The sequence below is a fragment of the Miniopterus schreibersii genome, assembly GCF_964146895.1.
Source record: "Miniopterus schreibersii genome assembly, chromosome: 1".
NCBI lineage: Eukaryota > Metazoa > Chordata > Mammalia > Chiroptera > Miniopteridae > Miniopterus > Miniopterus schreibersii.
The window spans coordinates 30,645,407-30,662,853 of record NC_138101.1 but is presented as its reverse complement, the minus strand read 5'-3'; the positions used below and the strand labels follow the sequence as shown (position 1 = coordinate 30,662,853).

Genomic DNA, 17,447 nt, shown 5'->3' with positions numbered 1-17,447 from the left:
CATTTTGAAGAAATTTAAAGTAATGGGTGAAGGCGGCACTGATGAGTGGGAAAATGAGGCAGAATATTGTGGGGGGGTAAAGGGAAAAGTAAAGAAGCTAAGCATGCAAGCTCAAGTCACAGTACCTTCTCTTCCATCTCACTTCTGGCTCCAGGCCGGCTCGGAGGACTCGGAGAGCTCGGCGTGTCCGTAGACTGGAAGGGTGAAGAGAGCGCTCAGTCACAGGCCACAACAGGAAGTTTTGGGAGCTAACCAGACACCGTCTGCGCCCCCTCCGAGGGAGCAGCTGGCTTCAAAGGGCCGACAGGAGTCACGGTGGGGACACTGCTAATGTCCAGACTCCACAGGTCTCCTGAGGCATGGAGTGTGCACCCCCCCCCCCCCCCCGCCCAGTCCAACACGGGTCCCAGCTGGGCGGTCTCCAACCTCAGTCCTGGGTGTGTTTCCCCACTGCTGAGAGGATCTGGGGGCTGCCCTACAGCCACCTCATCTGGGAGGCAGGGCTCCAACCTCAGCTTTCGCTGTGCTGGCTGCCTTCCACCCCTTCACCTGCCAAACCTCCCACCTCTGAGCCAGACCTCTTCTCTATGAGAAGGAAGGAAGGCCCTACCAGCGCCACACGCAGAGGCCTGAGCCGAGAAGGCGATGACCAGAGGCGGCGAAACAGCTCAGGAAAGAAGGAAGGAGAAGAAAACGGCAAAGATTCCCACCCCGGTCGCGTCAGCCTGCCCTGGGAATGCTGTCGCCTGCACCTTTCAGATGGCCCGCTACCCCTTCTATCTTGTATCGCCATTATTTACAAAAGGGTCTGCTGTCCCTTCCAGAGTGGTAAGGTCAGCCTGCCCTACCTCAGTCTGCTTTCTGCGCCACACTTAGAAGCATCTTTAGAAAACACAAATCAGACCGTGTCCCTTCGCTGCTTCAAAGTACTCGGAGGCTTCCTATGTCAGAGTGGAATTCACCCATCCCCACGGGCTGCACGATGCGGCCCCTCCACCACACTCTCCCTTCCCGCAGCCCCTCCACCAGAGTCCATGGGCGGCCCTGCTCCTCCTTCAGGAAAGCTCAGGCCCTTCTCTGGGCACAGGCCCCGCTCCTCCCTCTGCCTAGAACACGCCCCGCCCCCGGGTCTGCGCCGGGCAGCTCTGACCTCATCTTTCCACCTCTCCCCAACAAGTCACTCACTTTTCCATCACCCTGTTTTATTCCCATTTTTCTTAAATTTTCTGAACTTATTATATTTATCTATTTGTTGACTTGTATGTCATCTGACTCTCCACATTACAATATAAACTACCTGGGGCAGCCCCTGTCTAGTCTTGTTCATCTCTGTGATACCCACAGACAAGTGACCCTCTTCCCCCAGGCCTTAGCACCTTGCCTCTGTCAGGTTGTCAGTAACAGTGGATACTAGTCTTTGGGAAATCCCTGCCTCAAGGCTAAGGGCCCCTGCTGATGCACTGGAGAGGCTGCGGGAGTGTTTCTGGCCATGGGGGAGGAATGGGCCCATCCCCGCATCACCCACTGCCTACAGGTGTGAGTGCCAGGAGCCATCAGGGCAGGCCCAGGCAGAGATGGGCAATGGGTGGGGACAGTCCTTTTCTTTCCTCCTTTCCTTTGCTCTGCAAATTGCTCATCTTTCTTCCTATCCTCAGGACATATTAGCTGATAACAATCATGGCTGCTTTGCGGTGGGGGGGATGCCCATTTTAATAACACTCAACGCAATTTTGGCCACCTTGGTAGGCAGAGCACAGAGGCAGACTCAGTGGCTTACCCAGAGAACTCCTTACTCTAGCTCCTCTTTTCATAAGAAGCCCAAGGGTGTCCCTTCTGCTACTCATTTCCAGACTCTCATTTCCAGATATGCTTACAGTGCTTTTTTTCGGTATCAAGAGACCAAATCTAGAGAGGACAGAGCTGGACCAATGTGACTCTCTTTCCACACTAGGTCAATGTCACCCTGGTCTGTTTGATACATTCCATCTTGTTGAACTACTTCTTTCTCTTCTTATTTCCCTTTAAATTAGTCCAGATCAACAAATAATTACTCTGTGCTACTAAGTAATCACTAGCAAAGTCCTGGGGAGATAAAGATGTACAAGATCTAGCTTTGTACTCAAGGAACTCAAAGCTCAGCAATGGAGAGAAAACAGTTAGGTGGACATAGATACAGGTGGGCTCCAGATATGTAGTAAGTGCTAAGGACGCACCTTGAAGGGAGGGAGGAGACAGTGCGGCTTTGGGTGAGGCCAGGTAAGGCTTCCAGGAAGAAGTGGGTCAACCTGACTCTCAGAGTATGTGGAAGACACTGGGAAGAGCCGTGGAAAAGTCACGTCTCCTCTTCCTCCCCCTCCTCCACGGTGGTCCCACTGTAGGTCAAGGCTCCTGCCCACAAAGTCCTCTCCCACCCTGGCTACTCATCAGCAAAGATCCCCCCTCCTTCCCCCCTGCGCTGCGGACCCCAGGGTCATTGGCTGCCCCTGTCTGCTGCCCAGCAGCCTCCCGGGCTATTAGGAATCATGTCATTGCCTGGAGGAGCCTCACTTTGTTCTCAGCGTCCGAGAGGATGATGTCCTGCTGAGTCACAATTTCCATGGGACTGGTCAGGCACGGTTCCTCTTCTAAGCTAGCCTCTCCACTGTCTGCCTTCTTCATGGGAGTGGCACCGGGTGGCGGCTGCCCAAACTTGATGTTCTTGCCCAACTGCCGCTGGAGAGAAACAGAAGAAAGACATGCTGAAGCGGCGAAGCAGTTCACAGCAACCACACCAGGCTCCCCGCGTGTCTCGCAGGCGCTGAGGCACGTTCTGCGCACGCCGCCCTCCAACACCATGCCAGCGACACGATGCAGTCCTGCGACAACTGAATGCATTTCCAGCCTCCGCTCCTTTTCTTTCCCACCTTCGAGCCATGAGCTTTTGCACCCAGCCACCTCTTTCATGGAGATCCCAATTTTCCAGGGGGTAGAAAGCCCAATTTCTCAGCCAAAACTTGGGATAAATTAACTTATATAAAAAGTGTTTTAAAAGTATAAAAATTGTATGGAAAATGGTTACATGAAATGCAGGAACCCCTGGGAGAAATCCAGACACTAGTGATTGCTGCAACAAGGGAAACCACCAGCCCCCTTTGGACACGTTCCCTTGGAATAATTCCACTCCAGCTACCTCCCTCACCAGCTTGAACATCATGTTCTGGTCACAGTGGGTACCACTGCCAAGGTGAGGAAGGCCCCAGGGCCAGCATGTCTTTCTACGGTCAATGCTGAAACCATGGGAGGGGCAGACTCCTGTCCTGCCACCAGGACCTCCGCTTTGCCCTGCTGTAGCTGCCCACCATGAACCAGGGGTCAGAAGACACCCTGTGGGGAAGGGACAGAGAAGTAGGCAGGAGAAAAGCACCGAGGAGGGACTGCTTAGCAGTGGGTGGTGGCTAACAAGGTAGGGAGAAAGGGTGGAAAAACGGGGTATAAATTAGGAAGAAAAGTAGTATTTGGAATCAGAGAAAAGGCAGTCTGTGAGACCACGGAATCGAGGGTACAGACTACTTACTGCCTCGTCCTAGAGCAGGGTTTCTACCTCGGCACTACGACCTTCTGGGCCAGACAGTTCTTTGTTGTGGGGAGCTGCCCTGTGCATGACGGGATGTTTAGCAGCACCGATGGCCTCTGGACACTAGACGACAGCAGCAATCCCTCTTCCCCCAGTTGAGACAACTAAAATTGTCTCCAGATACTGCCCAGTGTCCCCTAGGGGGTAAAATCGCCTCCGGCTGAGAACTGCTGCTCTAGATCTAAGTTCTTGGGTTTCATAGTCCCTTTATGCCTCATAAAAAAAAAAAAGAGTACATTATCTGATATTATCTTTAATCGGGTTAATATTTAATCCCGCAGATCTGCAAAGAACCTTAGCAATCATACAGTCCAACCCCTCACTCTGCAAAAAAGTCAGAGGTCCAGTAGGGAGAGGTGACTGGCCCAAGTTTATGGATAGAATGAGTGGCCCCAAAGGAATTAGAATCCAGGTCTTCTAAAAATCATATTCAGTGTTATTTTCATCGCACTCCACTGGTTCTTTCTTATAAATCTGACATCGCACTTCCTTCTTATAGGGGTAGGAATAAAAACATGATGTAGCATTTTTACACCTTACTGAAGTTTCCTGGCCAAGAATGCCCTTTCTCCCTCTGAACTCAGGGTACCAAATCCCACCCACCTGCGCCCAGCTCCCCCTCAGCCTTGCAGGATAAATGGTGAGATTTCAGAAACATGAAAGAGATGAGCCTAAGACTTCCCTCCCTGCACCCCGGCACCCCAGCATGCCAAGTGAGGAGCACAGGAAGACAAGGGCTTGTATTTGACCTGCTGGTGTTTCAGCCTGAGCCTGGCTCCCCCCCCTCCCCCCCCCAGGAAAGGTGCACATATCAAAGCCCGAGGCCAGCCAGTGAAGTGCAGCTCACACAGCCTTAAAGGGTTTCCGGGAGGCGGCTGAAAGAGGGTATCTTCTAAAAACAAGTTTAGCAGGAAGCGGCAGTTAGTATCTACTCTAAGCAGATCAATAAGCAGGCACAGTTAGAACAGCCGACGGAGTTAGACAAGAGGACACAGTGACAAAGTCTCACTCAGAGTGAGGCCTGTCTCACTCTGCTGCCCAGTGGGAAAGGGGTGGAACCTGGGCAGAAGGGGTGGGAATGGTTCCTGGGTCCAGGACTCCCAGCCCAGCCTTTGGTATACCAGTCATCCCTTCTCTAGGCGTGTTGGTCAAGAGCTGAAAACTGTTCTAAATCCCCTGAGACGGAGACCTCCAGTCGTCAGGCTCTGCCCTCTAAGGCTCCCGAATGATTAACTGAGAGGATTCCTTCTACTTAAGGTGGAAGGAATAATTTTGCAATGAACTTCCAAGGAGAACCCCGCCTAACACCGTAATGCCATTTAGTTAGGATTTTTGCCACCATCACAAAAAAGAAGGAATGTGCTTGTATTTTACTTCATTAGGGTCCTGTTTAGAACACTGGTGTCAGTCCACCCTGATACTTAGGGGACAAAAAAGAATGTGGCACAATGTAAGCACAGCCTCCCAAAGATGGGATGGCTGTCACGGCTACCAATGGAAGAGGGAAGGGAAAATGAAAAACCAAACACAACCGAGTGAGAACGGGAGAAATAAGGCCCATGGCACAAAGCTGGGGAATGGGAAGAGCAGTGTGAAGAAATGAAGTAGAAGGTTACAGAAGAGGGGACAGAGAGGAGGGTGCGGGGCCAGAGGAAATGCATGGAGCTGGAGCAGCGAGGGCCCAGGAGGAGCTGTCCACCTGCCGGAGCCGAGGCTGCTGGGGCGATGGGCCTGGATATCAAAGGGCCGATCGATGTCACAGACGTGCTCATTCTGTCTAAAGAAACATGTGCTGTCTGGCGCCTTTGTGGATGACACTGTGCATCTCTGCAAAGCAGCTGACTTAAATGCCCTCCAGAGAAAGTAAGTTCAGGCTGGTGGCTAGGGGACCTAGGAGGAGGAAGTGGGGCTGGAGGAAGGGAGGACTCAGGTCATCAAAGAAAGGATGGCCACTGTTTAGAGACAGGGCTGCACATTTCTCTGTCCAGACTAAGGACTGTCTTCACAGACACATCCTGCAGCTGTCAGAAATGAGACTTAGGGTCCAAAGCCATGGTGACCGAGGCTCACCATGGAGAGCCTCAGGCTCTCGAGGTCAAGCTCTTGCACCTGCACATTTCCCCTTCTCTGCGGGTCCTGCTCCAAATGCTCCCTTCAGCTGACTGGAAGGCTGGGCTGTCACCACATTCCATGATTTATTGACAATTAAAATGCTATTGCTAAAACCTATTTGGCAATCTCAGGTATGGTGTGAACTGAATAGAGGGATAAATGTGGCTTCCTGGTGACTTTATTTCTGCCCATTTTTCAGGCACTGTTATAGAGAAACTGATACAAGCAATCACTGAAAAACAGACTGCTGAGGTGAGCCTGCCCTTGAGTTTTCAGAGAGAGAAACTACTACCACTCCCTCCACTTAAAAAAAAAACACCCCCCAAAACCCCATGGATCCTTACACACACTGCGATTATAACCAGAGGGGACAGTGTAAAGTTGTGCCTACACTGTGAGTCCATGTCGCTTGTGGCTATGAATGGCATTACTGTTGAGACTGGAATGCGAGCTAAAAGGGACTATATTTTATTCATTCAAACTGGGCCATTTTGTTATAATATGGAATGCTGGAGGATGATGTTATGGGAATGCACATCCATATTTATGAGGCTTTTCTTATGGTGTGGAAATTCCAAGCATGTCATATTCTGCTCTCTCACGCTGCCAGTGTCTAGAGCCCCCCAGGTTTCTCATTCTCTAGACCATGTCTGTAAGAACAAAGCAGAGGAAAAATGAAGCTGCTGTCTTCTTGAGAGAACTACAGATACCCCCACAGTTCAAACGAGCTCTAAAAAAACCACAAAAGAAAAAGCATATGGATTTAAAGATGCCTGCTCTATGAAGAAGTGGTTAAGAGCAGGTATTTTATTCTTTGTGTCCTCGACAGCTGCATGAGGTGTCGAAATCCTCAAGCGTATGACACTTTGGCATTTTTAAGTGCAATCCAGCTCAGCAGGAGACAGTAGCTACTAAGGATGGAGGGCTTCCCTCCTGAGCTAAACAGTCTGTGGACTAATGGACTAAGCATTTTCTGGCAAAGCTGTGGTATAATTCTACAAACTACCTGCAGGCTGGGGCCGCAGTGCTCCTGAGTTTTATCATTAGTTGGTCTGATCTAAAATAAACAGGTACCTCCCCGATCTGCGCTCTGGGCAGCGGCAGGAAACGTCAAGCTCATCGCAGGGCAAATGCAGCGAAGTGCAGAGCTTACAAAGCTACTACTCTGTGCTACGCTAGGCGAACACTGACTCAATCATTTGCCACAGAAAGTTTTGCAAGTGGTAGATTTACTTTACTCAGAAAAGTGTAGGCTGATTTATGATGTATTCAGCCATTCCGTACTCAGCAGAGAGATACTAACCGTGGCGGATGCAACGTACAAGTTTTAGTGGAGAGGACCACGTGTGGCCACTAGAGGACAACCTTTCCAAATGCAGTCATTACAGGCACAGCTCTGTGGGTTTCCCAGGGCTGGGAAGTTTCTTAAGCGAGAGAAAAATGTGTTTTTTTGGTTTTGTTTTGTATCAAATGGCATTCCAGTAAAATCTCATTTCAAAAGAATGTCTTAATAATGGAGGCTAATTAGCTTGCCAGGACATTTACTGTCAAATAGGTTTTGTCCGTTACTTCTCTCTCTCTTTTTAAAATAAATATACAGAGATACACAAAGACAATTTCAGACATAAAAAAACATACATGCCTCTGACATAACTAAACACCCTCATTCCATGCTGAAGTCTACGACAGGCGGTCTCTTGTGCTGCTTACTAAGCACCAATACCAGCATAATGTTGTCATGAAAAAATGCAAAGCTTTCATGCAACTTAATATAGTTAACTACTGTTTCTACAACTTACCAGGAACATACTGCTTAGTCGACTGAAAAATAAAGCACAGTCTTTTGGGGGTGATACAGTCATATCTTATGTCACTCCAAAAATTACATTTTCTATGATAATGGTCCCCATTTCCCTCCTTGAAGAGCAAAGCCTTTTATTTTTTAGAAATATAACAATAGAGCTGTAAGGAAGCCCGTGAATCCATATAGTAGAAGCAAACTTAGGAAAACCTCGTATGAGCAGATACTGTCAAAAGAGAACACTCAGATTAGATATTCTGCTTTACTTGCATTTCTCCTCTGTGTTAACAGAACTGTAGCTTCCGGGAAGTTGAGTGTTCTACATTTTATTAATTATGAGTTTAGATTCTTTAAAATTGTGCCGTACTAATAGGAATAACAGGCAGTCACATATTTTACTGAGTTCCTATGTTTTCAACACTGTGAATTACATACCATTTACAACTCCAAGTCCCCTTCTTGGCATGGCATGTGCCATGATGTTACAGTGTAGGTGTCACTTAAGGCAATAAATGAACTACTACCTAATTTTTAAACAACTCCTAGAAAGCCCTCATAAAATACAGCTGTTTCATGGAGGAAATCTGTAAATCACTCCTCTTAGAAAGCAGGTATCATGAGCCAGGGGTTCAGAACTTCTAAGGAATAATATTCCAGGAACCAAAAGACTTCAATAAGAAAGGTAAAAAGGACGGGTGGGGTGGGTGAGGGTCAAGGTTTTCTTTGGCCATCACCACCCTTCCCTCTTCAGCCTGTGAGAAGTGACAGCTGGCTTTTTATTCCGAGTCTATAAAATGTGTAACAGCACAGCCAGCCACAAGAGCCAGGACTGCAGCTGGTTAGGAACCAGTGGAACTTGAAGGAAGTGCCCAGCCCGGGTTAGCTCTGGAGAGGGACTATGGCCTTGGGCAGTGATGGCAGTAGGTATAAAGACCTGGGCAAGTCTGGGCGTGGTGCCAGGGTGGGGTTATTGCCCTGCTTGCCATATGCTGTATTCAGCTGAGAGTGTGTGGGGAATATGTGGCCCAATGCTGATCCCAGAACGTGTAGCTAATGTTCAGGAGAAACAACAACATTTCAAGGAAACAGAACATTTTGAGTACAATGCTGCATCCTGTCAGCAGCTTCTCAAGCCGGCCGTTCCTTTGTTTTGCTCGCTCACTCACTCACTGTGGTCGACTTACAGACAGATGGAAACCAGCAACCCAGAGTCCCCTGCTCATAATCTGGATCGCCTCCAGGCACTCCTGTCTCAGAGCAGCGCCTGCTTAGGCACCTCTGTCGGGTGAATGGATTCTTCCAAGCAGTCGGGCAAACCTGCATGGTCAGATCCCAGGTGTCTTCACTCCCTTGCTCTTCCTGGAATCCCCATTATCTGGATCACACTTAGTGAAGGACTATTTTATTGTACAGTTGACCCTTGAGCAACGCAGGGGTTAGGGGCATCAACCCCCATGCAACTGAACATCTGTACAGTAACTATTAATAGCCTACTGTTGACCAGAAGCCTTATCAATAATATAAACTACTTATTAACACACATTTTTTATGTTACATGTAGTATATACCATATTCTTATAATAGTGTAAGCTAGAGAGAAAAAAATTATTGAGAAGATCATAAGGAAGAGAAAGTACATTTCCAGTATTTACTGAAAAAAAAATCTGCATATAAGTAGACCCATGCAGTTCACACCCGTACCTTTGAAGGGTCAGCTGTATTTTCCTTATTAAGGAGTTACCACCTGAGTGAATTTCATGCAAGAAAGCTGCCCAGCTCTGCAGCTGGACGGTGGGAGGTTTAAGAGCGTCATGGTGCTCCTCCGAGACAAGGTGGCTCAGGGAGCCAGAATCATAAATACAACAGAACAAGAGTCCCACGTTCACTGTCCAAGCTGGGGACCTGGAGAGTGAACACCTGCTGTGCAAACCCTTAGCTGAGAGCCAACCCCGAATGTGGGGGTTATGGCCAACACTCAACAGTTAACAACTCTTTCCTCTCATCCGAGTCATGCAGCTTCTCTGGGGTGCTTGTCCTCATGATGTCCACCCCAAAATGAGAGAACAGTGTGAGAGAATAGGAGAGGGGGTGCTGTGAGGGTGGGCACAAAGGTGACAATGTACCTCTCACAGAGGGACAGAAGGCTTAGAGAACTGACTCAGGTTCAAAACAGTGAAAATTCTCACCAGGAGCTGCCCCTGGACCTCCCAGTCCATCACTCAGGGCTAAGCTGGGAACTTTCCCCAATTCCCTCCATAGTCAGGCCCCCTCCTGTGGCTCTAACCTTCAATCTCAAGCTGTCTTACCTGAAGAGTTTTGACTTTGCCCAGGATGTTGTCCTGTGACATTGCTTGAACTGTCTGCTCACTTTCTGCTCCCCCATCAGGGATAAAAATACTGTCATGGGAAAACGCCCGGCTTCCCATAGAATAGTTGAAGGACCTGGAATGCAAATCATGTGCTTCATTTTATTAGGATGATAAAATTTCTTCTGGCAATTAGTTCCCTGTCCCTCCTGATTTGGGGACTCCACCCTCATCCCGTCTCGCCCAGTGCAGTGTCCTTTCTGCTGTGGGTCAGCCAAGTAGCTGGGTAGACGGAAGGTCCCACAGGAATAAGGGAGACGCCTCCAACACAACAGCGTCCCCGGGCTGCTCACGGGGAACTCAGGCAGCTCTTTACTTGCAGAGGACCCCACAGAGGCACTGCAGAAACCTTAACTGGAGGGGCTTTTCCCCTGGTGAGCTGTCGCTCTTGATTCTACCCCAGCAGGTCTTGTCAACCAGCACTTTTTAAGTAACATTCAGACCTAGAAGAGGCAAGAGTTTCTTTCTTTCAGATTACAATCAAATTGGAAGAACACTCTATCCATCCAAAATGCGGACTAGAATTGCTGATAGGGAGCATAGGAATAAAGAATCTCTCTCTCTCGACTGCCTAGGAATTCAGAGAAAGGGGAGAGGAATGTGGGTTAAGGCAATTCTGATGGGCTCATGCACACTGATCCGCTTACAGGCGGAAGGCAGCCCACAATAAACACTTCAGCGGAAGGCTTGGACTTCGAGAAGTCCGGGCTTCTAGCTGACACGGAGGTACAGGCAGGGCGAACTGCAGGAAGGGGAAGCAGCGGAAGGCAACTGCTCCTACTTGATCTTGGAAACAAACTTATTTCTGGGAAGGAATCCACATCCAGGCTGCACGTAGAATCGCACACCCTCCTCGAGGCAAGGCAGGCACCCTTCCATGACGCCAGGCACTCGGGTCACCCCCAGGGTGACAGAGTGCCACTTCCCCTGTCTCCTCCCTAGAAAGGAGCCCACCTGGAGGTTTTATCAGTGACCGAGTGCCAAATGCAGTGGGCAGGGTCCGAACCGAGTGCAGACCTAGTTGGGCAGACTGAGTACCAAATCTAGTTTGCCAAATTACAGGCAGCATGGTGAAAAAGCATGTGAGGTTAAGAAACAAAAGACCTGGATTGGGCCTCCTGGCTATGTAATCTTAGGCAGTAATAATAACAGCAACAATAACAACGACCATCCCTTACTTTGATGAAAACACTGTGCTGAGCTTTACTTTCATCATCTCATCACCAACATCTTGTTGCAGATGAAACTCTAAAGTCATCTAGACAGAAGGAGAGTGAGAGACTGAATTCAGATCTAGTGAGAACAATCCCATGCTAGCAAGCAGAAGTGCCTTAAACTGGTGGAAGATCTTAGAGCATTCACCCCCGTGAGTGACAGGGGTACGGGTGGGTCAGTGGGAGAGGAAGACAGGACGGAAATGCCAGTGGGATGGACTATGGAAGGGCTCAAGATGCTAAGTAGCTAGAATAATGGGTAAGTCTTTGGCTAATGAACACAAGGTGCCACCGAGCAGCAACCCGCTTCATGAGATACGAGGCATTATTTTAGGATGTGACTATGAACATGGAGGAAAATGAAATATATCATTGCTCAAGTCTGGTGCCTCAGCAGCAATCTGGTGCCTTCAAACAGATGTCTTTAGTATTCTATCCATATTTCCAGTTGTTCTTGGTGGGAGCATTGATTTGCTCCAAGCTACTTTATCACAGCCATCAGTGGAAGTAATTAAATCATTTTTTGATATTTATTAAGTTTCCACACATCAGAGCACACTTGTTGATATGGCCATTGCTCTTTGCAAAGTGACCAAAAATATTTGTGCCTTTTTCTCCTTATATTTGGTTTTTGTCCTAATTTAAAGCTCTGAGAAGAAACAGTGGAGGAGAGTGGCTATTGGTTTATTAGTTACAAGAATGAACAATCTCTTCTAAATAATTCTGTTTACATAATGCCACTCAGCATTAGATCCTTGTCAATTTGGTTAATTTAAAATTTTTGGTGTTCATGGTTACCCAGTTCTGGCTCCAAACAACCCTACAACATAGTTTATTTCCTGTCCTCTAAAGGGGAAGCTGAGGCAAAGAGTGGGTAGAAACATTGCCCAAAGTTGCAGAGTTTGAGGCAGGGCTGGAATTGAAACCGAAGAGTCCATGTGTGGAGATGCCAGGGTGAAGCTATGTCCTCATGAACAAAGAGGGCAGTGGAGTCACTGTCCTGAACCAGCTGGGAACTACGAATTACACGACTAGGAGGCGAAGGGGTAACTGATCACAAACTGTACCTCAACACAGTTCACCTGGGCTTCTTTATTCTTGACATTTAAAAATCTTTCACAATTGATTACAAAGCAGGCCCACCCTCCCCCTTTCTTTATGAGTGAGCCAAGCAGCGAGGGGCCTCTGAGCCTCAATGCTGCATCCTGCCCACAGACTCCATGTGCTCCAATGGAAGAAACGGAGCTTGCTGTGTGGGAACCTTCTCCTGTGATGCTGAGAATACAGAGCAGCCCCTTGATCATGAAAAGAGATGTACAAAGACCTCTAAAATCCCCCAGATTTTAAAATTCTAACTGGTAGGTTGTTGATACAGTCCTTTAACAGTCATTTTAATTTAACCAAGATCTGAGGTCAAATGCAAGCATATGTGGTAAAAGCAAACTCTAGAAGAAGAGCGAGAGAGGCCCACTTGGGAAATTTAGAACAACACTGGTCTCTGAGGAATGGTTTTCATAAATGTGGACAAGAATCACAGACATGACATAGAGAGGCCAGAAAAATGGTCCCTTTGGATTTTGAGGTCCAAGCAGCACAAGCTCCTGGGGCCCCATGGACAGAAGGGAGCACGGCTAAGATGTTGTAACTCTTGTTTGTACATTTCTGTCCTGGCTTTGTTGTCATCATTGATATTATTGTTATTAGCAGAGAGGTTCGGATTCCAATCATCTCATCAGAAGCTTCTAATCAGCCCAAAGAGACCAGCTTTTGGTGTTTTCCCTCAACTCTTCACGGACTCCTGTGGTTGTCTTTCCAAAGGCCTGAGGCTACTTTTCTGGCTTTAATAGTCACTTTTAATAACTGTCTATTGGACTCCTAAATTATACTCTCTTCTTCTAGCCATGTGCCTACATCTCCAGCTATACACTGGACCCTACTACTTGACTATCCCACTGTCTCTGCAAACTCAACACAAATAAAACCAAACTCATCAGTGCTTCTCACAAAATTCCCATATTTCCTATTTAAAAAAAAAAAAAAAGTTTTAGTGATTTTAGAGAGAGGGGAATGGGGGGGGGAGAGAGAGGCATAGATGTGAGAGAGAAATATCGATTAGTTGCCTCCCTTATGCGCCCTGACCAGGGATCGAACCCACAACCTAGGTATGTGCCCTGACCAGGAACTGAACCTGCAACCTTTTGGTGTACGAGACGACACTCCAACCAACTGAGCCACCCGGCCAGGGCTCCTATTTTTTTGTTACTATCATCCCTCGGGCTTTATGCTATACTATTTTATAAATGAGGTCAGATTGAGGTTAGGTAAACAGTGTAGTGCAGAAGACCTTAATAGGTAATATCATTTGTCCTTTCACATTAAAAAATCCTTCAAAAACAATGTAGGTTTGCAGATCCTAAGCTCCTGGACCCATTTCAAGTCTGCATTCGATTCTTCCTGCCCACACTCCTCTACCACTGGGCTTGGGGCCCCGGCTGCCGCTCTCCACATCTCTAGTCGGTCTCTACAAGGAAACTGATGCAGGAGGGGGAGCTGCTAGTCCAGAGCAGCACCAGCTATGACAGATGGCAGTCCGGACACAGCCGGCAGTCACTGCCAGTCTGTGGGCTCTCTGTGATCACAGAGCCCATGACTTGAATTCTTATGAACTAAGATGGGATCCAGGTAGGTGAAGAGAGAGACTTGATCAAGACAGAACAGAAACCAGAACTCAGGCTCCTCACTTACAGCTGACAGTCTTCCATTTGAACACAGTGTTCGTAGGTGTTTGGGTTTCTTTGGGAACAAAGATGCTCTGTGAACAACAGCTGCTAGACCATGACAAGGCAGTAACGTTAAGAGAGTCCCAGTTCACTCACAACTGCAAATCTTATACAAAAGAAGGTGAACCAATCTTACTGCTTAAGCACTGAATCTGTCAACACCAAATAGGATGCCAGCATCCATGAACTTTTTTTTTCCCATATTTACATGATATTGAATGAGATATTTTTATTGTGGTAAAATATCCACAACATAAAATTTACCATTTTAATTATTTTTAAGTATACAGTTTAGGACATTCATATTGTCATACAACCATCACCATCATCGATCATCCCAAACTGAAACTCCACAGTTGTTCCACAATAACTCCTCATTCTCCTTTCCCCCAGCCCGACAACCATTCCTCTCCTTTCTGTCTCTATGAATCGGACTATTCCAATGACCTCATATAAGTGGAGTCATATAATACGTGTGCTTTTGTGTCCAGCTTATCTCACTTAGCATAATATCCTCAAGGTCCATCCATGTTGGAGCACATGTCAGAATTTCATTCCTTTTTAAGGCTGAGTGATTCCACTGAATATAGTAATAGCACATTTCGTTTGTGCATTCATCTGTTGATGGACATCTGAGTTGCTTCTACCTTTGGGCTATTGTGAATAGTGCTGCTGTGGACATTGGCATATTAATCAAGATTTTAAAAAGTGTATGAATGTAGCATTATGACCTGTAACTATGTGTGGACATGGCTGAAAGAGTAAGCAGGTGCTCCTTAAGCCCTCGTTTCCCACCAAAGATCTGACGTCACTTCCGTATCTTCTACCCAAATTGAACAGTCACTGTCTATAAAGATTGACAGAGACTGCAGGGAAAGAGAAGAAAAGGGGGGCGAGGGGGGAGGAAAGTGAGGAGGAGAGAGAAAGGAGAGGAAGGGGATTCCTTCACGTTTGCTGAATCCTGGGAAATTCTGAAGTGCAATGCTTGGGAAGCTGATCTTGGCGTCTGATTCTCAGAGCAGTGGCCCCGGGTTCCACCCCCCCTCCCACCACAGGAGATTTAAACACCATGAAGCGGGGCTGGCAGCTGCAGACCAGAGGCTTCTAATTCTAAGAGGAGGTGAGTTGTATTAGCACCAACATCAACTCGGAGTGGCTTAGGGACTCTTACAGCTTATTACACTCAAGCCCTTGCAGCACCTGAGTCATTCTGGCTCTGGAAGGACAGGAGAAAAGAGACGCTGCTGTTTTCTCCCCGACGCCAACTCCCTCTTTCACTTCTCCAGAGACGGCTGGACTGACTGTCATAATTCTACCTAGACACTCTAAGAAGCCACTTAAGAATCAATAATATAGTACTCATGGGCACACTTTGGCAGCACATAGACCAAAACACGGGGTTGTTCTGAAGGGCCTAAAAGTTGTGAATGATCTCAGGAAACTCAGCTGAGGCCTGGGTGGGCTACCCTACTCTGCTCATATGCACAGACTGGATTATTATTCTAATGACTATGCCAAAAGCAATATAAAGTTCATACTTCTTAAGCTTTGCTCAGGAGAGGCTTTTATTTTCATTGCTATTTTTTGTGTGTGTTGAAAGCATTTAAGACTTACAAAAATACTGCAAGTGTAGTGTGAAGAACTTTTGTTTTCCTAGACCATTTGAGAGTAAATTGTTGGCATGATGCTCCCACCCGAGCCAGGCAGGCTGTGGAGGCTCATACAACTTGTTCTTAAACACATAGGAAGATGTGAGTGAGAAACCTCAGGGAAAATGGAATTTCTGAGGGCAGTTGAAGGGCCAATGCACGTATCACTGGCCCTGTTGCCTTGGTTTCACCTCCAGCCGACTGTAACATGACTGACATCTGTGGGTGACCTTCGACTGAAGTCCTCTCTGATTCTGCTCTCTCTAACCATATGCTCATCTTAAAGCAGTTAATTTGCCAGCTCAGAAACCTCCAGTGGCTCCCTTTTGCCAAAATTCTGCCAGAAGAAGCTGCAATGGTTGCTTAGCATTTAAGGCTCTTCACAGGGGGGCCCTAAACCACCCTAGGCAGGCCTGTTTCTTTATCTAGAAATGAGGATGACAAGAGGACCTACTTCATGGGTCTTTTTTTTAGATTTAAATGAGTTGCGACATGTTAAGCACTTAGAATAGTGTAAGTGCTTATGTATGTGTTACCCATTATTATCAAACGTTACCCTACTTCAAACCCCACCACTCAGTTCCCCAAATATCCTCTCTGGGTTCTATCATTGCACAGGCTCTTCCTCTCCAGGGACGGCCCACAGCCAATCTCTCAGCTCAGGTCCTACTCACCCTTCAAGGTCCAGATCAAACTTATCAACTCCACACAGCCTTTCCTGCTTCTCTGGAAGAAAGTGAAGAAAGGGATCTCTTTTCCCCTTGAGAGCCCTAGGCACATATCTCTTGCTGTTTCATGTATGGTTACTATAACCATGCCTCAAAGGAGAGGAAAAATAAAAGTGCTTTGCATACTGTAAAGTGCTACACAGATGTGATTCTAATAATAATGGTATCACCTCATCACCAAAGTGCCATGAGTTGCATGAGGGCAGTGATCCCATGCATTATCTTTGTTTCTCCCAAAGTCCTTTATACAACTAAACTTGTAAGTAAATTTTTTTCAATGGATGAGTCAATGATTAATATTGTAGGGTAATTAGTGTATCAGATGGGTTTCCCATGGAGAGATCACTGAGGGAATGTGACATCTTGATAGGAGGAGGGGACTATTTTCCGATCGTAGGTATACTTCAGGTAGCACAGGCCTATCTAGGAGGCCACTGTGGGAAGTGCTGAGAAGCCAACAGATGGGCAATTCAGGGGGATGTTCAGCATCTCTTTTTTTAAAAGGTTTCTTCTGAGCTTCTTTTCAACTTAAACCAGGAAACTGCTCTAAGCTTTGTTTCCCACCTTCTATGTCAAACCTCCCTCTCACCAAAGTTTCCTGGTGTCGTTCTACGTCAGCTACAGTTCTGAGTCTCAAGCAACAGAAATTAAGTCTCACTCAAAGAAAACTGACTGGAGGAACAGTGGGGGCTCCAGAACAATGGAAGGAAGCGCAGAGGCTGGGAAAAAGACAGACCGAGGGGGACTCTAGCAGCCTAGGCGTCAGGACCCACAGCAGCCGTCGGGGCGCAGCAAGGGCCTGGTCACATACTCCACCCGCCTGCAAGGCGAAGCCCAGGACAGAGACTGATTGCCAGGCTAGGCCATGTGCTCATGCCAGGCTGCAGTGGGGGAGGGAGTGGCCCTTTGGCTTCTGTCATAGAAAGCTGGTCCCATGTCCTATCAGAGGTGGATAAAGCCAGGCAAGCTTGATTCCTTGAAAGGAACTTTGGGTGCTGTTGGGAAGGGGACCCCAGATGCTAACCTTTCAGTTACAAAAAGAGCCTCCAGCCGCCACGCTGTGCTTTTGGACCTGGGCCCTGATTCTCCTTTCCAACCTAGCCCATTTGGGGGGACAGCTATTTGTACAGCTCTCTGGGGTTTTGATTCTACATGTTTTTCAAGAGGCTGCCTCTCTTTCCAGG

The 17,447-nt window shown here is 47.4% G+C and overlaps 1 protein-coding gene across 7 annotated transcripts in view; it reads right to left on the bottom strand.

The window, feature by feature from the left end:
- Positions 1 to 17,447, bottom strand: part of CRACD (capping protein inhibiting regulator of actin dynamics) — a 205,315-nt gene that overhangs the window by 18,011 nt on the left and 169,857 nt on the right. For 5 of the 7 annotated variants that reach the window (XM_081162801.1, XM_081162800.1, XM_081162799.1 and 2 more), the window contains 3 exons: positions 9,833 to 9,968; positions 2,548 to 2,712; positions 126 to 194 (listed from right to left, as the gene is read on the bottom strand). In XM_081162801.1, coding sequence (XP_081018927.1) covers positions 126 to 194; positions 2,548 to 2,712; positions 9,833 to 9,968 — 370 coding nt within the window. The remainder of the gene's footprint in view (positions 1 to 125; positions 195 to 2,547; positions 2,713 to 9,832; positions 9,969 to 17,447) is intronic. The other 2 variants (XM_081162804.1, XM_081162805.1) reach the window with 1 other exon arrangement.